Genomic DNA, 27,954 nt, shown 5'->3' with positions numbered 1-27,954 from the left:
AACGGGAGACCTGATAGATGTTTATAAAATTATTATGTATGGTGTGGAGAATGTGGATAGGGAGACATTTTCTTCCCTCTCTCATAATACTAGAACCTGAGGTCATCCCATGAAGGTGAATGGAGGGAGATTCAAGACAGATAAAAGAAAGTACTTCAGCACATAGTTAAACTATGGGATTTGCTACCACAAGATGCGATGGCTACAAATTTGGATGGCTTTACACGGGGGTTGGACAAATTCCTGGAGGAGAAGGCTATCAGTGGCTACTAATTGTGATGACTATGTGCTACCTCCAGTATCAGAGGCAGTAAGCCTATGCACACCAATTGCTGGGGAACATGGTTGGGAGTGTGCTGTTGCACCATGTCCTGCTTGTGGGTCCCTGGTCAACAGCTGGTTGGCCACTGTGTGATCCAGCATGGATCTTCGTATGTTTTTAAAGTAGAACAGACAGTCACCAGATACACCAAGCCAGCATCTGATGTGGCAAGTTGAAATAATTTAGTTAACCATCGTATAGCTGACAAATCTTTGTAGGCACATCCCATTATTTTTAAAATAAGACTTTTCATCAAGCTGAGCCAGCTAATTGCTTCCTCTTCCAAAGACAACACACCAAGGGGAATGATAATCAGTTCAGAGAGGGTTGATTAATCCAATGAATGAAACTGGCTGTCTCCTGAATTCTCAAAGGCAGATCCTTTCCTCATATCAAGAGCTGCCCCTGGTTAAGGTCAACACACAAGAATTCATCTGCCCAGCTCCATACCCTCTTTGCCAGGCCTGTTCCTCCGCGTCCAATCAGTCACCTGTCTCAAGGAGTCAAAGAAGTAATCTGCCTCATTCTGGCTGATCACCTAGAAGGGATGGATGAATGGGAGCAGTGTTAGCAGGTCTATCTCTAGAGTTCCCACTGCAGTAAAAGGGAGTTTCAGAAAAACAGTAACTAAGCAGATGTGATGCCAGCATGTCCCATGAGCAAGAATGTGGATCATGTAGGACAGGTATAAAGAATAGAAATTAAGTGAAAGCTGCAGAGTGGCAAAAGCCAGGCTTCTTGCTTGCAACAGTAAGTCTAAGCACAGTTTACTATCATATGGAGCACACAATGGAAATGTGACCAAGAGAGCCCATAAAAAAAGATCTGCTTCATATTGCTGCACTTTATATCAAATTACCTTGTCTGCAATCTTGACAAACAGGCTAAATCCTTCCCAGGTACTCAGTTCCAACTTGCAGGCAATAGTCTGACACAGAGTCCGTACTTTTGTGTTTGTTCCTACCTCAAACACCTGGAAAATAAGAATGGGGCACTAAAATTAATAGACCAGAAGGGCAGGGAACAGCGTGCAAATTGCTTGATGGATGGGTCTGCTAAGAGGAGGACATCTGCCCCCTGGGCTGTGAGCTACACCAGAAGCTGGTGAAGCAAAACATAGCCATCTGTATTGAGAGGCAGCATCTCTGGGTGATCACCAGATCCTGAGGACAAGCAAAAGGAGATGGCCATCAACGTCATCCCATCTTTATGTGATCTTCTCAGGCTGACCACTGGCGGAGACAGTGCTGGTACAGTGCTGAACTGATCAGATCCAGCAAAGCACTTCCCTTCCCAGAACTGACTCCATCAGTGGCCATTCCGCCTGGTCATTACAACGATTATGTGATATTAGGTAAGAATTGGTACCCGACTTCCCACACTCTTTTGCTTTTTGTATTATGTATATTAGATTGTGTATGACTAGGCTATGAAAACAGGCCCCCTCCCAATACATTTAATACTTTTGGATAGGTCAGAGAGCTAGCCTCACCTGTTCTGTATCATTTGGAAAGTAAACTTTGTGAGAGATCTTGGTGATATTTTTCTGAATTGCCTCCACTTCCACATTGTGTGGGGCCCACTTCCGACAGCCACTCCTGGAAAACAACAGAGCACACAGAGCTCTCAAATGTGGTCATTTGTTCACTTGGAGGTGCAAACAGTCTACTAAATCAAGCATTCTGAATGGCAGGTATGCAGCCTCTTACACAGACATTTCAGACGAGTCCACATTCCTCCTTCAAGCCAACAAAAACTCAGAGAAGTATGTAGTGTGGCAGCTGTTGCGAGAAAGGCTTCATGATGTAAATAGTGTCACCCTCAATCATAGATAAATCAGGAGGTGGAAAACAAGTAAGATGCTCTAGAGTTTTCACTACAGACAAAAGCAAGGCTGAGGATGGTTATGGACTGAGGAGACCTAATTCAGCCACTCCTCATGGAAGGAAAGCCCTATTTTTCATAATTTTTGTACACTAGGTGATATGCTGTATATATCTTCCATATTTTTCCGTCCAGGTTGTACTGTTGACAGGTCGGGGTTCTGCTGTTACCCAAGGAATGGAAACCGCAAAGCTATCCCAAAGGATGGACAAAGCCCCTGTACCTCAGCACCCTCTGGATCCTACGTCTGCAGTCCAAAGCCAGGTTCTCCTTCTGACGTGTCTCCATGAACTTCTGAGCATGTTTCAGCAGGGATTTACTGGGAGGGAAAAGGCCTGTGCAGAGCCAGAGTAACTGCCAGCCATTGTTCAGGCTGTACCTGCAGGTTTGACAAATAATTCCACAATATTGCATATCAATGTTCAGGGAAAAAAGATTCTTTTACCTAACCCAACAGCTATTCAGACCTTGGAATCTATCAGTCAATTCTGGTTTCTCTGTGATTCGTGCGTTGTCACCAGAATAAAGGCTTCTGCTGTTGTCTACTACAGAGATTCTGAAAACCAGCTATGTGCCTCTGAAGTGCTAATAGGTCAAGCAGCCCTTTTTCTGACAATGACATACAAATCCATTTGTTTGAACAGCAATTATCTTGTAGGATATGCTTAGAAATGCTTTGCCTTTGTACCTGTTGCTGTTCTCTGTCAGCTGTTTCATGATCTGACAGTAGATCTCATCACGCAGAAGTTCTTCCTGGATTGCCACTACAAATATCTGATCAGTGAGCTCTACAGGAGATCTGTCTTGCTTTGAGGGGTAGTCTCCCATGTATCTCATGATAGGTGAGCAAAAAGATAAGGAAAGGTGTATGGGGATGATACCCAGTTACAAATACATTCAGAGCTAATTTTGAAAGCAGAGTAGCCCTCTTTTTGTTCAGTGACAACTAGATGGGATCATCAAGACTGCTGCCTGGGAAATGTGTAGGCACACACTTGCCCGTTAGCACTGCTTTCTGTGACTTCTCCCCTTTCTCCAAGTTTTCTTCTAGGCAGCATCATTTCACCTGCCCTAACAATCACCATTAACCTCAATACATACAGTTGTCAGGAAATTTCTCGCCTGGGTCTAATCAACACGGTTCACTGGATTAATAGATGACCTGGAGCTCTTCATGCTCTTTCACCTGACTCCCAGTCTTCTGAATACAAATAAATAAAACATGTCAAACTATTTGTAAATTAGAAGCTATGCATTATGGAAGCAGCTACTTCTTCACTTTCTACTGGGAACTTTTCCATGTCAGGAACAAGAACATGGAAGCCGGTTCAGGGAATACTTTACCCTTAGCAAAAAGGATATCAATGAAGGACTGGCAAGCCAGGTCCCAGAGGTCTGGGTTGGTGCACACTTTCTTCAGCAAGGGCTGTTTCAGGGGCTCCCGAGAGTGAGCCCACAGATGACTCCGCCCACGGGACTTGTGTAAGACAGCCTTGCTGATGGACTCCTTCTCCGGAAGTCTGGACAAACACAAAAGAGCAACATTGCCTCAAAGCACTGCTTGATCATGTCTGCTATGCTGACACAGGTTTGCCTGTAACAGGTTAAAAAGGTAACAGAGAAAAATGTATAACTGGAGCGTGAATCTGAGCTACAACTTTCTGGCACCCCTAACATTATCAGATCCATTATCAGATCATGACCAGACGGGTGTGGGAACTATTGCCATATGGCAGGGTCCCTCTCCAGATCCTACTCCCCTTTTAAAACCGTCCAAATTGGTGGCCATCTCTGCATCCACTGGTAAAAGGTATGGGCCTCCCTGAAGTTTCACCCAGTCCCAAATTTCAAAATAGCCTGGAAATCCCAGACATTGTGATTGTTTTTCATTCCTTGCCTCACGTCGCTTCCAAGAGAGGTGACTGAATGGGGCTCTTGCTTCTGCAACACTCCCTCCTCCCCAACAGCAGTGCCAGAGGTTGTGCCCCCCACTCCAGAGGCCTGAAGCCTTAACTCAGGAGTGCAGAACCTCAGGCCCAGGAGCCACTATTCCTTTTGCCCAGCCCCTTGTCCCTTTCCCTCAGCCACCAATAATTCTATGTTTCCTCGCTTTTGTGCAGTTTTCCACCACTTGAAAGGCTTGAAATGCCTCTCCTAATGCTTAGCTGCTGGCAGCAAGAGCTTTAAACTAAAATATGGTCCACCCCTTTTGCCTTTGGCCCTGCTCAGCACTGGAATGTGGCCCCTGAGAGCTTCTCTGAAATAGAATTTGGCCCTCTGGATGAAACAGGCACCTCTGCCTTAACTGCTTTCTTTGGCTCCTCTGTCTGAGCAGCTTGTTATTCAGGGCAGGTTGGATGGCTACAGACTGCCTGGGCCTGCTGAAATGCTAGCCTGCCTCTCTGCTTGCCCACCCCACCACCAGCCCTGACATGGTGTGAGATTCAGCCATGTGGAATTCAGGTCGCATGCTGTCCTTGACCCTTAAACAGGATGGTAGGAGAGGGGTCAAGCCAAACATGGATGTGGGTCCATTGACAGGAACCTAGGCACCCTCCTTTTCCAGTCTAGAACAGTCTAGGCCTTTGGTAGGGTGACCATATGGAAAGGAGGACAGGGCTCCTGTATCTTTAACAATTGTATAGAAAAGGGAATTTCAGCAGGTGTCATTTGTATGCATGCGGCACCTGGTGAAATTTCCTCTTCATCACAACAGTTAAAGCTGCAGGAGCCCTGCCCTCTTTGGTATCTGGTCACTGTAGTATATTTATTATTTATTTATTTAGAATGTTTATACCCCGCTCCCCATTGAAACATTTTGGAGCAGTGTACAAGATAAAATGAAAATAAAAACAGAATAAACCAGTTAAAACAAAATTTAAAAGAAGCAAAAACAGAGATTCAAGGCTGCATGTTAAAGAAAGGCTTCTTGGAATAAGATGTTTTCAGGAGGCGCCGAAAGGAGTACAAGGTCGGAGCCTGCCTGACCTCCAGAGGCAGGGAATTCCGCAGGAGGGGCGCCACCAAGCTGAAGGCTCTTCCCCTGGTGGACTCCAATTGGAGGATGGATCTAGGTGGAACCACCAGGAGCAGGCCCTCGGATGACCTCAGTGACCGGGCAGGTTGGTAAGGGAGAAGGCGCTCTCTCAGGTATCCTGGTCCCAAGTTGTTTAGGGCTTTGTACACAAGAACCTTAAACCTGGCCCGGTAGCCAGTGCAGTTCCCTCAGCAGAGGAGTTACATGCTGGAAAGGGGCAGCTCCAGACAACAGCCGAGCTGCAGTATTCTGCACTAGCTACAGCTTCCGGAGCAGCTTCAACAGCAGCCCCACATAGAGTGTGTTGCAGTAATCCAATCTTGAGGTTACCAATGCCTGTACCACCGTGGTCAAGCTATCCCTGTCCAGGAGAGGCCGTAGTTGGTGAACCAACCGAAGATGGTAAAAGGCACTCTGAGCTGTAGCGGCTACTTGAGCCTCCAACGACAGAAATCGGTCTAAGAGTACCCCTAAACTACGAACCTGTTCTTTCAGAGGCAGTATAGCTGAAATTCCCTTTCTGTACTGCTGTTAAAGATACAGGAGCCCTGTCCTCCTTTTCATCTGGCTACTCTATCTTTAGTCATTCATCTTCCAGCCTCCTAATAATATAGGGAGCTGACTTACTCTGTCAGATTATTTTTCCATTTCACCCAGGATTGCCTATTTGGCAGTAGCTCTCCAGCCAGGGTCTCAGGCAGAGATCTTTCCCATCATCTGTTATCCTTCCTTTTAATTGAAGATACCAGGGATCGAACTTGGGAATTCCTGCATGCAAAGCATGTGCTCTAGCACTGAGCTTATGTCTCTCCCCCAAATTATGGTAGAGTATTAATAAAGGTAAGACTTCAGACAATGAGAACAGAATGTTTGAACTTTCAAAAGCAAAGCAGCAATACTTTCTCAAAGACATGTTAGTATAAGACAGTGGTTCTCAACCTGGGGCACTCCAGATGTGTTGGACTGCATCTCCCAGAATGCCCCAGCGAGCTGGCTGGGGCATTCTGGGAGTTGTAGTCCAACACATCTGGAGCGCCCCAGGCTGAGAAAGGCTGGTATAAGACTACACACATGCTTGTCCAAGATGAAATGAATAATAAAAAATAATATAATTATGGCATCTTAAAGCCACCTCTTGGCAAACATGAATTACTATCAAATGAAAATCCAGTGGCACTACTATTACTAAATGAAAATTCATCTCCATAACAATTTCCATTACAAGCAGTGATTATAACCTGCCTTGAGTGCCTTTTTTCCTGGTAGAACGGCGAAGTACAAATTAAATTAGGCAATCAATCAAAATAAATAAATAAAAGACAAAGTAGGATGCAGTAACTAAGATGGATTTGAGTGTAATAACTGTTGATCCATCCTCAATTGACTCAAAAAGCAACATATTTTTCAAGGAGTAAAAGAAATCCTATAAAACACAGGAAGGTATACCTGAAATGCTCATAGGAGAATTCTTCAAGAGTATATGGCTTCACCTTTACTTCCTCTTCCTCAGGTTCCTCCGTGCGAGAATTTAGCGATGCCAACCTCCGTTGTTCAGGCGACATCATCAGCAAACCCTGAAAAAGATATGACAATTGAAGACTCCATATTTATTGCTATGGAGTCAACACTGTCCCAGATTGTATGTTGGCAACAACCCATGGTTAATTAAATGTGCTGGTTTCCTTGCAGATGCATCCACATGTCTGCTACGATAAACAACCATGAGCCAATGTATGTCATTCTAAGGACTCATTTGTAAACCCTGCTGGGCAATGTTTGCTCCAATTTGTCTCAAAAAACGCCCTGCTTATCTTGAACGGCTGCTGCACAGATGATAACTGGGGTGAATTCACATTCATCTCCTCCAGGGGGGCCAGTGTGGTCGACTACATTTTAGTCCACAAGGACCTGAAAACCCTGGGGTGTAACCTCCGAGTTGCGGAACGTTTTGAGAGTGACCATCTGCCCCTAGAGCTTTCTCTCCATATTCCAGGGCCTATTAGGATGGAAGCGAAACATTTTCCACTCTCCAGCCCACCCTTTGCTGTGTGTGCTAAAAAGCTCAAATGGACAGACAAAACGGCACAGGCTTTTGATCGGCTAGTCCTCTCTCCCAGCTATAGGAACACTATCGCACGGATTTTAGTAGACGCGCCCCCTGAGTTGGGAATCTTAGCCTACGAGGAGCTAATGCAGGACTTGTACTCCTCCCTCCTAAACAACCTCAGCAACCCCAAATGCAAGAGAGCTCGTACTAATAAATGGTTTGATTGGGACTGTGTAAACCTTAAAAGAAAAATTCAGCTCACCTACCGCTCCTACCGTGAGAACAATGAACGCCAACTACCACGCACATACTATGAGTTAAAGAAAAAATACAAGAAGCTCCTGCAACACAAAAAAAGAGAGGCAGACAGGGAAACCTGGCAACTACTGATAGGGGCTTCCATTTCCAACAATTGTAAAACCTTTTGGCAGATAGTATCAGGTGCCCTAGGTAACAGCAATGGCAGCATGGAATGCCATATACCGGCTGAAATCTGGGAGAATCATCTCCATATCGCCTTTAATGACAGCCACATATCAAATTCTGATCCGAGACTGCCACCTGACTCCCCTAACTGGCCCAATGTCAATATCAGCACTGTAGAGGACTTAATACTACAGTTAAAGTCAGGTAAGGCTCCTGGACCAGATGGCATCCCCTCAGAGATGCTGAAAAGCAACATCAGCTGGTGGACTGCCCTGTTAGCACCTCTTTTCTCCTTAATAAATAAAACTGGGTTAATTCCCGCAACCTGGCTAAAAGCCATTGTCATTCCAATATATAAAAAAGGACCCAAAAAGGACCCATCCAACTATCGACCCATTAGCCTCTTATCTGTAGTTGGTAAGGTCTATGCCAGTTTCTTGGCCTTGAAACTAAAAACATGGATCCTTGATAACAATATATTGGGAGAAGAACAGATTGGCTTTAAAGCAGGCTGCTCTACTCCTGACCATTGCCTGGTACTGGCTCACCTGGTTCATAAATATTCTACACCCAGTGGAGGCAAATTATTCACCGCTTTTATTGATCTCAAATCTGCCTTCGATTCAATATGCCGAGCCCATCTTTGGAGCAAACTGGAACAGCTTTCTATCGAAAGCAGGCTTCTGTTCCTGATTCAATCTCTGCATCATAAAACATCTGCCCAGGTTCGTTGCAGTAGAGAAGGACATCTCACAAATGAGATTGTCACTTCACTTGGTGTCAGACAAGGATGTGTTCTCGCCCCCATCTTGTTCAACCTTTATCTGGCAGACCTCCCTGTCTGGTTGGCTTCATTACCATCGCATGCACCCAAGATTGGTTCAACAAAAGTTTTCGTTCTTCTCTATGCTGACGATGCCGTTTTGATCTCCCAGACTCGACTGGGCCTCAAGAGACTACTAAATGGTTTTGCCAAATACTGCGAGAAAAACCTGCTGACAATTAACTATTCAAAAACCAAAGTGGTAGTTTTTGCCAGGAGGAAGGTAAGATTCCCCTGGTCCATGGGGGGAAACAGAATCAACCAAATTGACGCATATAAATACCTGGGCATATGGTTTCATGAAGCTCAAAACTGGAGGGCACATGGCAAACACACCAAGAGTAAAGCTGAACAAACTATTGGTGCGTTATCCCGATTCTTCTATGCGAAAGGTGGGAAATATCTACCGGCAGCCATCCAGGTTTACAAAGCTAAAATAGTGTCTCAGACTCTATTTGGAGCTCCAATATGGTTCCCACACTTCAAAAGTTCTCTTGAAGGAGTGCGACATCTCTACCTCAGGCTTATATTTGAAGTCCCTAGATGTGTTTCTGGTGCTGCCCTCAACTTGGAGGCTGGACTAAGTACACTTAAATGCCAAGCTTGGATATTCACCATACACTACTGGCTCCGCTGTCACCTAACGCTCACTCCCAACTCCTTGGTTACCAAAGTCCTGTTAGAACCCTCCGAATCTCACTGGTCTAGGGCAGTGGTGCAAAAAGTAACCTCAATAGGGCTATCCCCTTTTTTCCTGCTATCTCTGGACTTGGACAGCGCTAAACAGATCACCAAACAGAGACTACTGGATATAGACCACCAAGAGCTCCGGGGAACTGCCTGGGGACCATGTTCCCCCCAATCATTGGGTCTCCCAGTCCCTTCTTGCAAAGACGGAATGCCATACCTGGGTTGGTTAACCATTCCCAAATACAGGAAAGCATTCACCCTAGCAAGATTTAACGTCCTCCCCTCCAAGTTGCTGGAGGGCAGATATAAGAAAATTCCATCCAAAAACAGATACTGCCCATGTAATAACATCGAGGTGGAATCCATTTTGCATGTGCTCTTCCATTGCAATTTTTACCAACAGGCAAGAAAAGACCTATTATGTCCTATTATGCAACGTCTCCCTGGACGATCCCCTGAGTCACTCCTGATTAGTCTACTTCAGGGCTCCAGTAAATCCACCACTGAGCAGGTGGCCAAATTCCTGAATTTGGCCATCCGCACCAGATCGCTTATGGATGTTGATTGCGTTTAAATCCACAGATTAGTAATTTTATTATCTATATATCCCTCCCTTTTTCACTATGCTAGGCCCCAATAACCCAATTCTGTTCCCTTTTCAGAAACCAACAAATAACCATCTAGTATCTTTAGTGATTTTGTAACACTCCTTCTTTTTATCCCTACTCTGTATTGTTTTATATAATGGTGTATCTTCTTGTTTTATATTGGTCTGTTGACTGTAAATAAAGAAATACAATATTTGGCCCTGGATAAACAACCCAGGGATGGAGCATTATACAACATCTGAACCCAAAACTCTGTTGCTGATGTGTGAAGAAATTTGATTTTTCAAGAAACATCTGTGAGCAGAATACTTGCTTTCTTCCCTACCTGCTTGCAGATGCTTCTCAGAAAAACCACATAGAAGGAAAAACAGGCTGGTCAACATGTTCCTAATCTATGGGAATAATTCCAAATAAATTCCCACAGGGAAGACATTGAACTAGAAGAAGACCTAACAAAGCACAATGTAAAATCCAACAATCAATTCAATTTATTTCATACAGTCAGAAATGCTTCTGCAATGTTTATATATTTGAAAATTTTAATTTTTACATTTAAAATAAATTCTCAAACATAGAACAATGCTAAAAATTCAATTTAAAACAAATCAATAATTAAAACATAAAATAATTTATCCCAAACAACAAGAAGAGAGAGAGAGAGAGAGAGAGAGAGAGAGAGAGAGAGAGAGAGAGAGAGAGAAGTAATACTTGAACTCCCAGCAGGTTTAAAGATTAAATGCCTGTCTAAAAAAGAAAGGTCTTAATTGTATACCTAAATAGGCTGATTATCTATACTCCAATAGTGATCTTGCCTGGTTATAAGGGGGCACTTACCAGGTTTCAGGTGCTTGGTTTAGAGCTTAAACACAACTCTACAGAAAATAAGTATTAGGGCAATAATTTCCACATGGTCTACTAAAGATTATAAATTCCCTTTGAGATAATTCTCATCTCAGTTTTGTGTGTGTTTGGTTTTTTTAAATTAGCATGTGCAAATTCTGAGTATGCTCAGGCTGAAGAAAACCTTGAAATCCCAAGTTAAGGAGAAGTCAAACCTCGCAGCTGGCATGGCAGTTAGGAAAGAGGAAGCCAAGGGGATGAAAATAGGAAATACCTGGAAGGAAACCCTGATGGAGAGAAGAAAACCCTCAAACCATTGCAGAAAATGCATTGCACATGCTTCAATCCCAGATGCCTGTCTCTCTACAAGCCAACTAGTAAGCAGTAACTAGAAACTGTAGAAGCTGATGCTGGGCAAACTGGGGTCCAGGAGAACAGAGGACTAAAAGGCTCCAATACATTAAAAAAAAGTGGATGAGGGGAATACATCTGATCATCAAGACTCAATGATGCCTTTAGCTTCCTTCACCTGCTTTGGAGGGGTGCACAGAAGAAGCTCCATTAGGAAACTAGAAGTTGCCTGACATTAAACTTGCTAAGCCCTCCACCCAAGCTATCAAAAGGTCTCAGTGAGGAACTCTACCAAAGGCTCCAGCAGCCTCCTAGGGTCTAACTTCACGGTGCCAGGTTGGTGCTGCTCTATTGCTGGTGCTTGATGGCGGCACGTTGTCCTTACAAGGGGAGGCAACGTGGGCTTTCTGGCGGCCATTAGGCCTGCCGGGCCCACCCCTTCCCCTCTCGCGGCTTCTGTGACCTTCCACCTGGAAATGCCCCCGGAGTGGCTCCAAGCAAGGACAAACTGACAGAGGAGCTGTGCTGATCTCTCTCTGGCTGGAAAAGTCGGAGTAAGTCCTCAATTTTAAAGCTGTGCATCTTCGCCTCTTTGCCCCAGGGTGGCTTCAAATTTGCGGCTGCATCATATAACCGATGCAGCACAGATTCAGAACTACCCTGGAGCAAAGATGATATCAAGACAACCCCCTAGTCAGTACTGCCATCTTCTTCCATTTCTCTGAGACACCCTCTGTACATTTTTGTGAGTTGCAGCTTGTTATTTCTATTATTAATGGAGAGTTGGGGTGGGAGCTATTTATCATTTATTTATTTCCAACACTTATAAATCGCCTGCTGAACATATTCCTCTGGGTGGTTTACAAAGTTCAAAATAATAAAATAATAAAACCTAAAAGAAAGAAATGAATTTTAATACCCAACACAGAGTTAGGGACTGCCTTATTTGCTCCTTACCAGTAGTTGACTAGAAGGTTTTGTAACTGTAGGGATAACATAGATGGCACCTCGTGACACAAGCCCAGATCTATCAGTTCGCTCATTCTGAGCATAGATCCAGCCAGGGCTTTCTCCTAGTCCTCTGTCCTGAGTTAAAATCAGCAGATCCCCCTTCTTAAAGGCCAGAATAGTGGCATCATCTGGAAGCAAAACAACAACTGCAGGTCAAATCATTTCATTTATTTTATTTCTATACCACCCAATGGCCAAAGCTCTCTGCATGGTTCACAAAATTGGAGCGCACAAATACAATATAATAAAAAGAATGATAGAAAACCTTTAACATACAAAATGTAAAACAACTAAAAGAGTTACAATAAGATACTGTGTTACATGTGACTCAGACGACAGCATAAAGTTGCTTGGCCTTCTTGGAGGTGCGCACTGTATTCTGTAGAGAAAAGTGTCGCCCGGCTATCCACCAGGATAAGGTACCACTCCTGGCTCATAGAGGGCCAATTGCCCAGCAGCCTCATGAGCCTGGGGTTTTGCTGCTGAAAGAACTGAGGGCGAAATTAGATAGACATGATGTGGGAGAATCTTCCCTTCCACCAGTGCTGCAGTCTTGATCCAAATGCCCTGCCTCTCTCTGCCTGCTTTTTAGCTTAGGAAAAAGACGTTGGGGAAAACCAGTCACAAATCTTCCCCAGTACATCTAGTTTGCTCCTGGGCTTGGCTGCCACAGAACCAGGCCAACCAGCTGCAGAAGGAGCCACAATCAGCACCAGACATCAAACAGCTGAGGGAGGAGCCAAAACCAGTCCTCCTAAGGGGGCTGTCTATACGTTCTGGAAGCCCCGAGGTGGCTCTGCAATGGCACTACATCGATTATACGATGCAGCGGCCACCTCAAAGCCATCATGGGGCTTTCCAGAGAAGCTCCGCATTTTAAAAGTCGGGACTTGTCCTGACTTTTCAGGATGGAGTGAGGCGAGCACAGCCCTTCCACTGTCTAACCTCGCTCCATCCTTGATGCGGAGGCCTGGCTGGGGGATGGCGACCCCTGACTGTTCACTGACTGTCCGGGCAGAGGGCAGGCCCAGCCACCAGAAACCCCACGCTTTCACTGTGCATCGGGATTAACCACCGCCAGTCTGACACAGCAAAAGCACAGGGTTTGGCTTAGTGCACCAGCAACCTGCCACTGTATAGGAAGCCCCCTGGTCCCACTGTTCTCCCCAATAGAGAAGTGCCAAAGCAGTATGTAAAACGGGAAGCATTTCAAAGGATAGCATCACATTGCGGTGCTGTCCATGTCATTTGGGCTCGCAATCATCAACATGAAAATGGGCACAGTACCCATTAGAATTGTAGATATTAGAATCTCCAATTCAGCATACCTGACGCTTGGAAACACCCTCCATCTGGAAGCACTTAAGTGTCTGTTAATTGTTATCTCCTACGACAACGCACTATCACACCATACTTTTCTGCATTTGCCTCTTACCTTGCTGTAGAGTACCACCCCACATGCCTAAATAGCAACAGTTCTGCTGAGTTACCTTGCTGTTTATTCTCCTGCATTGCCACAGCATACTGTGACCTCTCTTTCAGGCCTTCAAGAAACATGACCACTAGCTCTGCAATGACAACACTGTTGACTGATGTCAAGACAAACTCTTCTGCACGCAATGTGGTGAGGGTGCAACTTTGTCCAAATGTCTTGACTCCCCTGTGGACAAACAAAGCAATTTGTTAAAGGAAAACAGCTCCTAGAGCTGCAGGAAAACAAATCTCTGGTGCCTGAACTTCCACCTACAGCCTTCGTAACAAGAGTTAAACTTCCTGACATCTATTAATCCAAATTCATGGTAGGGCCTCTTATTATTATTATTATTATTATTATTATTATTATTATTATTTATTTATTTATATAGCACCATCAGTGTACATGGTGCTGTACAGAGTAAAACAGTAAATAGCAAGACCCTGCCGCGTAGGCTTACAATCTTTAATATGTACCATAAGCAGAGGATGGAAGAACTTAACCAAATACTGATTTTTTAAAAATCTAGAAGTTGAAACAGAATCATCTAGCCCTAGGAGGAGGTCATCTGAGTTATTTCAGCTCCTTCATGTCTCCTTACATAAGCATCTTATTCTACAACAGTGATTCCCTGCCTGGGAGGCACAAAGATATGTAAGGGATAGGGACTGATATAGCATAAGCAAAGATTTAATACTCTCTGAATGGATAGAGCCACACAACTGTAGCGTGGGGAGAAGATGCTATGCAAGCTTAAAACTACGGAACCTCCTTTCCCTTTTTCAGGTATTGTGGCAGGGAGCCAAAAGAATCAAACATGGGCAGTGATATGGAGAAGGCATGGACAACTGAACACTTCTTAGTTCCTGGGGAAATGGGTTTGGGAACTGTGCCACTGTGTTGTGTGTGAGAACACAAGGACTTAATCAGTCTCACTACAGCGGTCCTCAATAGAACACCATAACCTGAAGGTATTTTTGCAAGTCAAGTTCACAATCCTACGCTTGCTACAGAAGACCTCCAGTCTGGCCTCCACCAACACATGACTTTTCCTTGCATGACCAAAAACAAATAATTTTTAAAGCTTCTTCCGTCAGAATGTCCATTTCCAAGTGAGTCCTACAATGAGATGCACTTCAAAATTCTGTGCAGAATATTGGCAAAGTTGCAGCCGCACCCTCTCTGGCCCTGTGTGCCCTATAGACTCACCTGCTGGTGTGAATGCCAGTAATTTCTGGAAAAGACAGGTCCAGAAGTCTCTTTTCTGAATCATCTAGGAAGCAGATGCCTTTCCAATTAATTGCCACTATGAAATGATTCTTGGGCAAGCTGGGTCCTGCAAACACAATAAAAAGGTAGTGTAGGAACCTTTTCCTGCATCACATCCATTTCCTTCTGTGCCCTCAACCACACAAAAGGTGCTGCCATTACCTGAAAATTTGGTGACTTCAAAGAACCTAGAAAAGAGCAGAGGCCACTGAAAGCGGGCAAAATCCACCAGCTGCTCCTTCACACTCTGAGGGGAAAGCCGGTCCTGCGTGTAAGGGGCCTACAACATAAAAGCGATAGGCTGTATTCCAATGTGCACATCCACTGAAGGCAAGTTATTGGAAGAAGGCTCTGAAGAGTCTTCACTTCACCTACTCTTGGCATCAGTGCGAGGTAGGATCAGCATTTGCAGGGCCTACATTAATCTAGCCACCAAGAAGGAAAAGAAAGAAACCTTTGTATTCCAAAAGGCCTCATGACTATTTGGGTTGTGAATGTGACATCCACCTCTAGGCTCTGTCCAGAGTTTTGTACTGGACAGAGAAACGACTAACTGCCAGGTTCAGGTGTCATTTTAAGCACAGGGAATTCCACAAAAATGGCTGCAAAATAACGGAGAAAGAAATGGAAGTGGGATGTGCTGCAGCAGCAGCAACAACAGCAGGACATGCTAGGAAAAGAGGACAGAATCCCATAAGCAGGACTCTTGCTGATTTATTCAGAGGACAAAAGATTAAAACTCAGGAAAAAGCCACGGAAAAAGAGAAAAGCTGCAGCAGAAATGAAGACATAACTGGAGGTTCATGAGTAGCATGGAAGAATGCTATGTGAAATGGGGAGAGAAGGGGGTGTTCCGCTTGCATGCTGTCACCCCTCTCAGGCCCCTACACAATTTGACAGCTTGCTGAACCCCTTCACATGTTAAAAATCAATTTTATTCATTCCTATACCTATGGATTTAGTGCAGCATAAACCATATGGGGTAAAAATATTGATCTTCTTTTCCTCTCCCACATCCCCCTGCAACCACCATTTCCTGCTCCATAAGAAAGCACAGAAGGATGAGCACATTATAAAGCAGGGGAGATGAACGTCTTTTGAACCCAAGGGCCAGATTCAATTTTGGAGAAACTCTCAGGGGTCACATTCCAGTGGTGGGCAGCTGAAAGCAAAAAGGGGTGGGGCCAAAGGGGCTGGGCCAAAATACCAAAAGTACAAGCATGTTTTAGCTTGACGCTCTTACACTGCCAGTGGTGAGCCTTGGGACTAAGAGGCATTTGAACCTTTTAGGATGGGGAAAACAGTGCAAAATCGGGGAAACTAAAAAACTATCAGTGCTTGGGAGGAAACAGCCTGGCCATCTGGGGAACCTGGAGGGCCTGATTGGGACCCCAGGTGGGGCAGATTTGCGCTGTGGGCCTGAGGTTCAACACCCCTTCTATAAAATGTACTTCGTGAAAAAGAAGCTGAGATTAATGTCGGTTCCTGTATCCTTTGTGTGTCCATACCTTAGCATGCGCATACGTGATTAGGCTCACCCACTTTTCTTGGGATTTGGATCTTAGTAGCTTTGTTGGGATACACTCCTGGAGTATGCTTTGAACCAACTCATTTTGGATGGTCTCTCCAAACTGGACATAGCAATATTTGGCTCCTATCTCCACCATGTCCTCCTCCTGTAACAATTAATCAGGTTAAGTGATGTTCTAGAAGACACCTGGACCTAATCGCAGCCATTTCCCAGTGCTGCTATGGTTGGACCACACATTTTATCTTCACCCAGCAGGATTAATCTAGAAATGTATATATAACAATGTAAATACAGAGCAACAAACTGCATAAACAGCACTGACTAAGACATTCAAATAAAGAGCCAATTGGCAAAGAAGTGCCCCCTTAGAAATAGCATATATATATATATATATATATATATATATATATATATATCCATCCAGATCACAGCATTTCTCTATGTGCCCTTCAGGATTCTTTTATTATCATGACTACATAAAAAATTACCTTCTCACAACGGTATTCTCCAAACCGAATACCACGGATGATTTGATGATAGATGAGCTCAGTGCTGACGGGATCTTCTTTGGAGTTGTGCCAGGGAGTGAAGATCTCTTTTCTGAAGTAGAGACGCCAGGGAGTGTGGCGCTCATGGCCACCTTTCTCCCGTTCCAGTTGTTCACACTGGGAAATGGCATCCATTATGTGATCTCGTCCACTGCCTAGTGACCAAGCCTAGCGACACAGACATTGTCCACTTTAAGGATAAATACGTTCATTTAATGAATTAGCTAATAATCATTGGAAAGTCCCCCATGAAGACATCTTATGCAATGGTGTAAGTTAAGAAGGGAGTGAAGGTTACACAATGGTTTAAAAAGGAGGCAGCTGAAAACACACAAACATTGCATTCCGAGAACTAACAGCATGGTGCAAGGCAAGGGCACGCAGGGGATGGCAGGAGGGGGAGGAGGTCTCATTTTATGTCCTTGTGGGGTTTTGAGAGGAGGGATCTTGATAAAAACACCACTGTTTCTGAAGAAGCCATGTATGGAGCAAGTTGGAAGGTTGCATTACAATGAATATTGGTGTGTGCTTTTGGAGTGAATGAGAGAGGCAGGCAGCCATATGTAGATATAGCTATGTATACACAACAAACAAAATAAATAAATTTGCTGGCACATACCCCTGTATAAATTTCATCAACTTTTATGGCACCACTCCATTTATTTCACTGGGTTTTGAGTCCAAGAATTTTACGACAGGTCAAAGGCCATTCACAACTTGAGCATCCAAGATGGATTCATGCATAAAGAAACTGATTTCTCTGCCTCAGTCTCTCGCTCACCCCCAGCACCCCATCTCTTAAAGCTATGGAGGCTTTTTGTCCCCTCAGATGGAATGTGCACATGATGAATTGGTTGTGTGAACTGGCTAGCATGAGCATGAAATTAATGGAGTGCCTAAACTATGTGAGATAATATGCACAGCTTATCACATGCATGTTGGCATTTTTGATCTTGTATGTATCATGATGTTTGCATGAGCAGGATAACAAAGGAGAACAGTCAAGCCATGCAGGCAAAATCCATTGGCTTATACCAATTAAAAAAAGAAAAAGCCCAGATTGCAGTTGTGTGGACTGGCCTTCAGTTCTAAAGTGTATCTTCCTTGCTGTAATTATGTGAGAATATGGTAGGCAATCAGGCTTGAAAAGAAGCTTAGAATATGGGAAATTGCATTTGTACATGTACAGGCTTCAACTACGCTACTGGCAAAGGAAAGGGAGAATAAAAAACACCAAATAGAGTCCAGGAGAAACATTTCTTAAATATTTTTCCCACCAAGAGATGAAAAAGCACAGGTGGAAACTGGGCGACTGAAATTTTAAATCCTATGCAAGTTTAGGCAGCAAAAAGCATTGCTGGGAATTGTAGGACTTTTTTGTCGAAACATGCGTAGGATTGCACCCTAAAAATGTGACAGTCTGACATTTAGTTTGTGCATTGAATGCATTTTGGCAAATGTAATCACAGGCAGTGAGATTTCTTTCACCTTGTCATACAAAGCAATGTAGAGAGAAAAACCAAATGTATCCTTCAGCTTCATTTTATCAGCTACCAGCTGGCAGATCTCCTTTGCAGTGGAGGCTGAATCTGCAGGAACTGTGATGCTGCTGCCATTCATCAGGGTCACACTGAGCGTAATAGGCTTCTTACTCTTTGTTGCCTGAAAGGCAAAGTCACAAAAAATACTGAAATGCAGAGACAGAGTTGCACAGCAACTTCCTCCACACTTGCTTTCCACTGCAGCTATCCCAGATCATTACACAAGTCTTCAATTTCCACATAAGACGTAGAAACCTGACCTGCACCTGTTTAGCTGATTCTTCTAGACTCTAGAGACTTAGGATGCTTCCAGATGGAGGGCTCCTAGTACTAACAGAAGCCATTGAAAATGGTCTAGAAACTTCAGCTGGTCCAAAACAGCACAGTGTGATTGTTAACAGGGATTGGCCAACATGATAATACTATGCCAGTATTTTTCTACCTGTACTGGCAGTAAGTCCATTTCCTGATTCAAAGTGCTGATGCTGACATTCAAAACACTAAATGTCTTGGATCCAGATTACCTGAAAGAAGGTCTTCTCCCATACATACCCATCTGGACCCTAATATCATCTTCAGCAGTCCCTCTCCACCAAAGTGAGATGGGCAGCTACTAAGGAGAGGGACTTTTCTGGTGTGGCACCCCAATTGTGGAATGAGCTTCCCAGAGAGGGTTACCTGGACCCTAGGTTGTTCTTTCTTTGGTGCCAGGTGAAGACTGACTTGCTTTCCCAGGCATTTTAGTCTTTCAGTTTCTGTTGTTTTACAATTGTTAGTGTATTTTAAACCTCTGCACTGCTTCTAGGTTAATAGCTTTATGCCTATCTAAACTAAACCAGATGGCGCTGCACTTGCGTGTTATTGCAAAATAATTGGGAGAAAACACAGAGCATCATCACATGAGGGAAAATCACGTTTGCTTACTGTCGCTTCTCTGCCCGGGCATTTCTCCCTCATTACTTCCTCTTTTGAAAGAGGAAGTAAACAATGTGCACGTGGCCCATTCAGTGAGCCATTTTGATTCCTCTGCTTCTCCTGCACACAGCAGGAGATAGCGGCAACTTCCATCTTTAAAAATAAGTCAGACTTATTAGGGTGTTTTTTGTGGCGCAAAGGAGGCTAGAAGGGGGGAGGGCGCATGGGAGGCAGACGACAACATGAGAAGGACCTGCGGAAACCTGTGAGTGCTCAGCAACGAGCGTGAAATAAAACACTTATCTGATGGAGCTCACAGAAAACACCAACTCCAATGATTTGGCAACATTGTCTGAATCGCCCATAAAATGTAAATGAACAAGGATGAAATTCCAGAGAAAAGGGCTGCAGTGGAAGCAAACCCAAGGTATAGTTTAATTCATGCCTGGAGACAAAAGGACAGGTTGCTTACCTGTAACTGTGGTTCTTCGAGTGGTCATCTGTGCAGTCACACATATGGGCTCTGCGCCTGCGCAAAGCCCCGCTTCGGGAATTTTCTATAGCTAAGAGCCATTTTGGGCGGGAACCCCTCCCCTCTCTACTGCGCATGTGCAGGAGGGTTCCCGCCCAGATTCCCCAGTCCTTCTGAGACCTAAAGGCCTCGTCTGAGGAATATAGACACCTGTAAGTGTACCTGAAAAAACTACTAGAAGTAACATTAGTAATACTTGATGGACACCAAGAGGGGAGTATGGTGGGTGGGTTGTATGACTGCACAGATGACCACTTGAAGAACCACAGTTACAGGTAAGCAACCTGTCTTTCTTCTTCGTGGTCTCTGTGCATCACACATATGGGTGATTAGCAAGCTTTACTCACCGAAGGAGGGTTGGTGTCCTTAGGTGAATACAGATGACAACACTGCTCTACCAAAAGAGCAGTTGGATCTTGACCTGACATCCAGTTTGTAGTGTGACAAACTCGTCATTGGTCAAGCCCATGTTGCTGCCTTGCATATTTCTGGAACAGTGATGCCACGATGAAAGGCAGATGATGTGGAGACAGCTCTAGTAGAATGCCCCTTGACTGACGTTGGAGGGTCTAATTTCTGTAACTGGTAGGCCAGGATAATACATTGTACCAACCATGAAGAGAGTCTCTGAGATGACTCTGGTAGGCCTTTTTTGTTCTGTCCATGACACACAAATAGCCATTGTGACTGGCGGAAGGGAGCAGTGCAATCCTTATAGAAAGCCAATACCTTTCTGACATCTAATAAGTGTAACGTCTTTTCCAAGGTAGATGAAGGGGAAGGAAAAAAGGTTGGTAGGATGATGTCTTGGTTAACATGAAAAGTAGAGACAACTTTTGGTAAAAATTGAACATCAGGACGAAGTACCACCTTATCAAGGTGGAAAACCAGGTAAGGTTCATCTATTCTTAATGCACATAGTTCACTGGCACGTCTTGCAGACGTAATTGCCACCAGAAAAACCACCTTCAAAGTAAGAAGACGTAAGTCAGTGGTTGCCAATGGCTCAAATGGTTTCATTGAAAGTGCATGCAGAACCACTGATAAACTCCATGACAGCGAAAAAGTCCTTACTGTTGGGTTTAAGTTTAACAAACCCTTTTAAAAAACCGCTTAAAGTAGGATGGGAAAAAACCCTAAATCCATCAACGTAATCATGAAAAGTAGAAATAGCTGCCAAATATACCTTTAAAGAGGAAACTTTCAGGCCTCTGTCGACTAAAACTAATAAAAAAGACAGGATCTGATGAACAGGGCAGCTTGAAGGTAAAAACCCTCGATCAGAGGCAAAGGCAGTAAATGCAGACCATTTCCTGTTATAATTTTTCCGTGTTGACGGTTTCAGGGCTGCGTCCAAGACCGTTTGGATCTTGGTTGCCAAATCACTGTCCCCTACTGAGGGGTCAGCCTCCACGCTGTCATATGTAGGGTGTCGACGTCTGGGTGCCACATCCGACCATGATCCTGGAACAGAAGGTCCCGTCTCATTGGCAGCCCTTGTGACCTGTTCAGTAGGGTTGCAAACCAATTCTGTCTGGGCCACCAAGGGGTTAAGATTATGCAATCTGCATTGTCGTGAATAATTTTGGCAAGTATTCTCGTTATCAGGGGGAATGGAGGGAATAGGTATAGGAAATGATAGTTCCACTTGTGGAGGAATGCATCCCATAGTGATTTCCTTCCCATCCCTGCTCTGCTGCAGAATTGGTGACATACTGTGTTGTTCCCCATTGCAAACAGATCTATGTCCAGTTGCCCCCAGAGGTGGAATAGTTCCTTGATGACCTGAGGATGAATATGCCATTCGTGGACTATCAACGACTGTCTGCTGAGAGTGTCCGCCAGTGTGTTGGATAGTCCCGCTATATGAACTGCAGTGAGGAACACTCAATGTCGAATGCACCATTCCCATATGTGTATGGTGAGTTTGGTTAAGGGCAGGGATTTCATTCCCCCTTGCTTGTTGATGTAGAACACGAATGTCGTGTTGTCTGAAGTCACTTGAACATGGTGGTTGTGTATCTCGGTTTCGAATGCTTTGAGTGCTTTTTGGACTGCCAGCAGTTTGAGGTAGTTGATGTGTGCCCTTTTCTCCCTTGTTGACCAGGGCCCTTGTACTCTTAAGGAGTCGAGATGGGCTCCTCATCCCGTGCACGAGGCATCCGTCGTGATCGATCTCGTTGGCATCGATGGTTTGAATAGTATTCCCTTCATCAAATTCTGTCGGTTCGTCCACCACTTCAAGGATTTGGTCACTGTCAATGGTAAGGCGAGAAAGACGCGTCTGGCATTCTTTAACGGGTTGAACACCTTGTTGAACCAGAGCTGCAAATGTCTCATCTTGAGCCTTGCAAATCGGACGACCATGGTGGTCAATGCCATTAGCCCTAGTAGTCTTTGTATTGTGTATGCTGTGGTTCTTTGTTGTTTCACCAGGTCATTTGCTAGGTTTTCGATGATGATTGCCCTTTCGACTGGCAAGAATGCTTTGGTGGTGTATGAATCCAAAATTGCACCTATAAACTTTATGATTTTGGTTGGAAGGAGGGTTGACTTTTTTATGTTTATCAGAAGCCCTAGCTCCACGATGAGATCTTGTACGTAAAGTATGTGCCATTGAAGGGTATGCTTCGAATCTGCTACTAGGAGCCAGTCATCGATGTAAAGGTGAATTTGTATTTCTCGACTTCTCAGGTGGGCACAGACCACTGCGATACATTTGGTGAACACCCTGGGTGCTGTCGAAAGTCCGAATGGCAGGAAGCGGAATTGAAAAGCGCGCTGGCCGATGGCGAAGCGTAGGTATCGCTGGCTGTCATGGTGAATGGCTACATGGAAATAAGCGTCTTTGAGATCGATGGAGGCAAACCATGACTTCTCCGTGAGTAGTGGTAGTATCGTGGGAAGGGAGACCATACAAAATCTCTTTGGTGTTATAAAGGTATTGACCTCTCATAGGTCCAATATAGGACGGATGCCCCCATCGGTTTTTGGAACGGTGAAATAGCGGGAATAGAATCCCTCTATTAATTGTCTTTTTGGTACTGGCCATATTGCTCCCTTCTCTAGAAGTGAGCAGACCTCCTGCTAAAGTGGCGTCGATGGCGTAGTTGTTCTCAGGACTCCCGAGGGTGGTAAAGAATCAAATTCTATTCTGTAGCCATTTTCGATGATGGAGAGTACCCACTTGTCTGAAGTGATTCAATCCCATGCCTCCCTCGATGTCGAGAGACGGTCGCCAAAGGGGGTGCTCATGGTGATGCAGATAGGGGAGTCAAAGGCGTCGATTTTGTGTGTAGTCCAGTTTACGATGTTGAAACCTGGGTTTCGATGTCGGAAACTGCTTCTTTCCTTGTTGAGGTAGAGAAGGTTGTTTAAACGACTGCCTGTCAGGTTGGTATCTTGTCGCACTGAATCCCGATTGTCTGCACCATTTTCTAGGCTTGAACTGTTGTTGAGTCGAGCCCATTCCCATCTTCCGTGCTGTAACCCTGGCCTTCTGAACATTATCCATTATCCTCGTCCGTTGTGGAGTTAAAAAGGCCTGTGCTATCAAAAAGAAGGCTCTTAATTCGAGTCCTGGCTTCTTGTGATAGACCTGCCGACCTCAGCCAGGCGTGCCTTCTAAGGGCCACTGCTCCTACCATAGTCTTTGCACCACAGTCAGCTTGATGTTTTGCTGTAGCTATCTGCTGACGTGCCATTCTAGTAGCTTCGGAGTAGAATACTCTTGCCAACTCTCTCTGATCATCTCCCAAGTTGTCACATAGTGACATCATCTTGTCCCACAAAAATAATTGGTGTCTGGACATTGTGGCTTGGTAGTTTGATACCTTAAGGCTTAGGGATGCAGTTGAATAGAACCTACGGCCCATTAGGTCCAGACGTCGACCTTCCTTGTTGACAGGTGCTGTGTGTACCCTTTGTGAGCGGTCTTGTGCCGACTCCACAATTATAGAATTCGGTTGGGGATGTGTGAACAGGAACTCTGCTACTTTGTCTAGAACTTTGTACATGTTGTCAAGTCGTTTTGACGATGGTTGTAGTGCTGCAGGGTCTTTCCAAGATTCTTTTACCGCCCTAGTTAAGGTTGGTAAGAAGGGAATAGCGATGGGTGTTGTTGCCTCTGTATATATAGCGTCGAAGACAGGATCAACTAATTTTTCTATTGTTTGTTGAGTCTCTATGCCCAATGCTTGAGCCATTCTTTGAATGAGGTCCGCGAAGTGGCCCAGTCCCTCGGATGGGGAGACAGAACCCTGTGCTTCCACTATCGCGTCTGGCGATGGTATCGACGGGGCAGCTGAAGTGCAAGAGTCTGAGTCTGAACAGTAGTCTTCTCCTGCGTCAGGAGATGAGGTTATTTGTACAGTCTGAATTTCTCCAGTTTGCTGCACATCAGGAAGTGTTGCTTCTTGACATTGTGCCTTTCCTCAGGGCTGTTATCTAAAATATAAATAAAAAAGTCCTTTGAATCATAATATTTACAAATAGAGGCGTTTTACAAGTTTATGTACCTAAAAATACTTTAAAAAACTTATGTATATCCAGACATACAAATTGTAATCAAAAGGTGTAATACATCATCATTCAGTTAATTAAAGTATATATACAAAAACATATACCAACCAGGAGTAAATATCTACGTTACAAATGCAAACATCAGAGTTTACTTACAGAGTTCTTTAAGTTGTCTGCAGAACGCTGCTAGACTGACATACTAAAGGAGGTGAGATTTATAGGGAGGGAAAAGAGACCTTGACAACTAATTGGAAACAAATGTTTCTTATAACAGTGCCGATAATTCCAAAGACTCATTGAGGCTGGATGGGCTGATAGTATTGAGCCTGATAATCCATCTGGCCTCTCTTTCTAAAAGGATCCTATCAGATTTATTCTTGATTTTTTTCTATAACCCAGAATGATAGATCTTTTAGTTGATGTGATTTCTCTTTCCAATGGTGAACTAATGGTGCTCCTTCTTTTCCACATTTGATCTTACTAATATGCTCACCTATCCTGGTTTTAACACTTCTTGTAGTTTTGCCAATATATAATTTATTACAGGGACAGATTATGCCATATACTACAAACCCTGTATTGCACGTGGTAAGATCTTTCAAAGGATATTCTCTGTTATCTATTGGATTAACCCAAGTGTTTTAATTTGAGAGAATGACTGCAATATTTACAATGTCCACACGGAAAATGTCCTACAGGTGGGCCTGAACCTGGTAGGAGGGACTGCGTAGTCAAGGTTGTAATTGCTTTAACTGTGTTACTTCTGATTATACGGTCCCCTATACTTTGTGTTCTTTTATATGCAATATAGATATTTACTCCTGGTTGCTATATGTTTTTGTATATATACTTTAATTAACTGAATGATGATGTATTACACCTTTTGATTACAATTTGTATGTCTGGATATACATAAGTTTTTTAAAGTATTTTTAGGTACATAAACTTGTAAAACGCCTCTATTTGTAAATATTATGATTCAAAGGACTTTTTTATTTATATTTTAGATAACAGCCCTGAGGAAGAGCGCAGTTTGCGTTCGAAACGCATAGGCGGCACCTTGGCACTGTAAATAAACTTTTGTAAATATTTCGTTTTGAAGATTGCCTGGTTCTACCTTTGCCTTTGCCTTCTTTTTACTCCCCCACGGGGTTTTCCTTGCTTTTGCACTTGTTGCTTCTTGACATCGAGCAGGGTGAGGTGCAGAATCTACTGACGTAACGGCTAGCGGAGCTGGTAGTGTCTCGATGACCTCCTCTGGTGCTGAAATCGTGGCCGATGGCATTTGTCTGTCGAGGGGGTGATGCTCGGGTTTCTTGTTGATATCGATCGTGGACGTCATGCCAATTGCTATAATAATAGGTAGGTCTTGGTGGAAGGGACCACTCTGATTGTCTTTCCCATTCTCTTACAGGAGATCGAGAGCGGTGTCGTCTTGAATAATAGTAGCGTTCACTCTCCTGATATCGACTGTCGATGGAGTGAACTGAGTCAGGCGAACGGCGATCTTCCGATCTACGTTCGAAGGGCGTGGGCGATCTCCGATAATCGTGTGTGTGTTCTACATTAGCTGGTAAGTTCCGTGGGGGTGAGCACCTGCTCAAACCCCTTGCTGAACATCCTCGGTCTCTGCCCTGGAGGGATGTATTATCCCTAATTTGCCTTCCGACAACGACGGGGTCGGCATCGGTTCGATCCTCGACGTCGAAGGAGCGATGACCGTCGGAGCTGCTTGTATTGTCGATGGTGGGGCAGAAGTGGACGGTGATAGTATAGTCGATGTCGAAGCCTTATTTTTAGGGCGATCATGCTTATGGGACGATTTTGCCTTCTTCTTTTGCTTCGCAAGGTCTGAGGACTTCGGGGTCCTTTCTTTCTTGGATAGCTTTTTTGCTACCGAAGCATTCAGAGATCGCCCTGGTGTTGCAGGGGGACCTTGGCGGGGTCTGTCAGCCTGACTTATTTATGGCTCGACAGGAACTGGAGGCACTAATGGCTCTTTTTGAGAAGCCATGGTTGGTTTATCTACCGCCCCCAGTGCTCTCTCCCACAGCTCGGCCCGCAGTTTGTCCGCCCGATGCTGCCTTGTTTGCTTCGAAAAGGCTTGGCAATGGAGGCAAGCGTCTACCTTATGTCCTTCTCCAAGGCAAATGACGCAGAAAATGTGGCCTCCGAGGGTGGCAATTTCATCCCACAGCGGGCACACTTTTTGAATGGGGCCTTGGGGCCCATGCGGTCCAGAATAAAATGGAAAGATAGAGAATGAGGTAAAAAAAATTGTTTTTTTAGGAAAGAAAGAAGTAGAAGAAGATGAAAAAAGAGAAAAAGGATCGAAGATAGAATAAAAGATAAGTCTTAGCTATTTTTTGTTTGTTTGTTTAGAGAGAAGTTCCCAACGAGGCTGTCATGATGACGGTCGAAGAAAAACTGGGGAATCTGGGCGGGAACCCTCCTGCACATGCGCAGTAGAGAGGGGAGGGGTTCCCGCCCAAAATGGCTCTTAGCTATAGAAAATTCCCGAAGCAAGGCGTCGCGCAGGCACAGAGCCCATATGAGTGATGCACAGAGACCACAAAGAAGAATTCTGCTCCAGTCATCCCAGCCAAGACAAAATTAAACATGTTGCATTAATACATCATATGAAGGTTAACTACTTTCTATCTCAACAGGACAAGAGTTATCAGTGTAAGGAGGAACGGAAAGGGAAACTGGAATACAAGCAATGGCTACCTGTAGTTCCAGCCAACTAGGTGGTTCAGACCGTGTCCCATTCATATATGTGCGCCTCAGCCTTTCAGAACAGTATGGTGCATACAATATTGGTCCACTCTGGATGAAATTCAGCAAGTACTGGAAGTATGAATCAGAACAAAGTATTAGAAAACATAGGTGATCACGAGGGTTTGGGGCTGTTCTAAAACAAGTTATATAGTATGTGTGAAAATGTTTATTGTCAGTTCCAAACCTCTTTCAGTGTTCTCAAAATCATGTCTCCAAGGACATGATAGCCTTTGGGACTCCCTGACAGCAGGCCCCCGTCTTGACGAAGGTGCTTTTGGGCCATAAGGTGCCTGGTTCCTTCCTGACATCTGCCAGGAAGGAACGCAAGTACAAACTTTCCCCACTATATGCAAATAATTATAAAATGGGGGGGGGAGAGGAACAGGGCTGTTCCTCCCCCCTTTTTAAAATTTTATTATCTGTATCTGCAGAGCAACAGATGATAAACAATTTCTTTTAAAAGGGGGGAGGAACAGCCCCATTCCTCTCCTCCCGTTTCTTTAATTATTATTTTTACAGAGGCATGGGGCCTCCCCCTTCCCTGTCCAGCCCATGGTGACCAATCAGGGGGTGTCATAGGCTGCGACAAGCCTCTGCTGCCAAAAAAGTTGGGTTAAGTGCTTGACTATTTTTCAGCGGAGTTTCAAGGGTTTGCCCACGGATGGCTTCGCAATGGCGGCTGCATCATGTAGATGATGTGCCGCTACTGCGAAGCCACCCTGGGGCAAACCCTTCGTGTAGACATTCCCCAGGTCCAAAATGGGGAAAGTAAAAGCCCTTCCTTGCTTGCAAATATGGAGGGA

At 44.4% G+C, this 27,954-nt stretch overlaps 2 protein-coding genes across 2 annotated transcripts in view; one reads left to right on the top strand and one right to left on the bottom strand.

Annotated features, from left to right (window-relative positions):
* Positions 1 to 2,364, top strand: part of LIMS2 (LIM zinc finger domain containing 2) — a 41,812-nt gene extending 39,448 nt beyond the window's left edge. Inside the window, exon 11 of the mRNA XM_063132428.1 lies at positions 2,342 to 2,364. The gene's annotated coding sequence lies outside the window, so the exon portion shown is untranslated. The remainder of the gene's footprint in view (positions 1 to 2,341) is intronic.
* The window catches only part of MYO7B (myosin VIIB), a 75,985-nt gene that overhangs the window by 4,288 nt on the left and 43,743 nt on the right, over positions 1 to 27,954 (bottom strand). The window contains exons 29-43 of the mRNA XM_063132425.1: positions 27,101 to 27,220; positions 18,350 to 18,523; positions 16,802 to 17,029; positions 16,291 to 16,458; positions 14,945 to 15,062; positions 14,723 to 14,849; positions 13,530 to 13,699; positions 11,986 to 12,167; positions 6,690 to 6,817; positions 3,569 to 3,726; positions 2,895 to 3,048; positions 2,430 to 2,585; positions 1,815 to 1,920; positions 1,182 to 1,295; positions 773 to 860 (exon numbers count right to left, since the gene is read on the bottom strand). Coding sequence (XP_062988495.1) covers positions 773 to 860; positions 1,182 to 1,295; positions 1,815 to 1,920; positions 2,430 to 2,585; positions 2,895 to 3,048; positions 3,569 to 3,726; positions 6,690 to 6,817; positions 11,986 to 12,167; positions 13,530 to 13,699; positions 14,723 to 14,849; positions 14,945 to 15,062; positions 16,291 to 16,458; positions 16,802 to 17,029; positions 18,350 to 18,523; positions 27,101 to 27,220 — 2,191 coding nt within the window. The remainder of the gene's footprint in view (positions 1 to 772; positions 861 to 1,181; positions 1,296 to 1,814; positions 1,921 to 2,429; positions 2,586 to 2,894; positions 3,049 to 3,568; positions 3,727 to 6,689; positions 6,818 to 11,985; positions 12,168 to 13,529; positions 13,700 to 14,722; positions 14,850 to 14,944; positions 15,063 to 16,290; positions 16,459 to 16,801; positions 17,030 to 18,349; positions 18,524 to 27,100; positions 27,221 to 27,954) is intronic.

The sequence above is a fragment of the Elgaria multicarinata genome, chromosome 8 (assembly GCF_023053635.1).
Source record: "Elgaria multicarinata webbii isolate HBS135686 ecotype San Diego chromosome 8, rElgMul1.1.pri, whole genome shotgun sequence".
In the NCBI taxonomy this organism is placed as follows: Eukaryota; Metazoa; Chordata; class Lepidosauria; order Squamata; family Anguidae; genus Elgaria; species Elgaria multicarinata.
The sequence above is the reverse complement of the archived record's forward strand: the minus strand, read 5'-3'. Positions and strand labels throughout refer to the sequence as shown.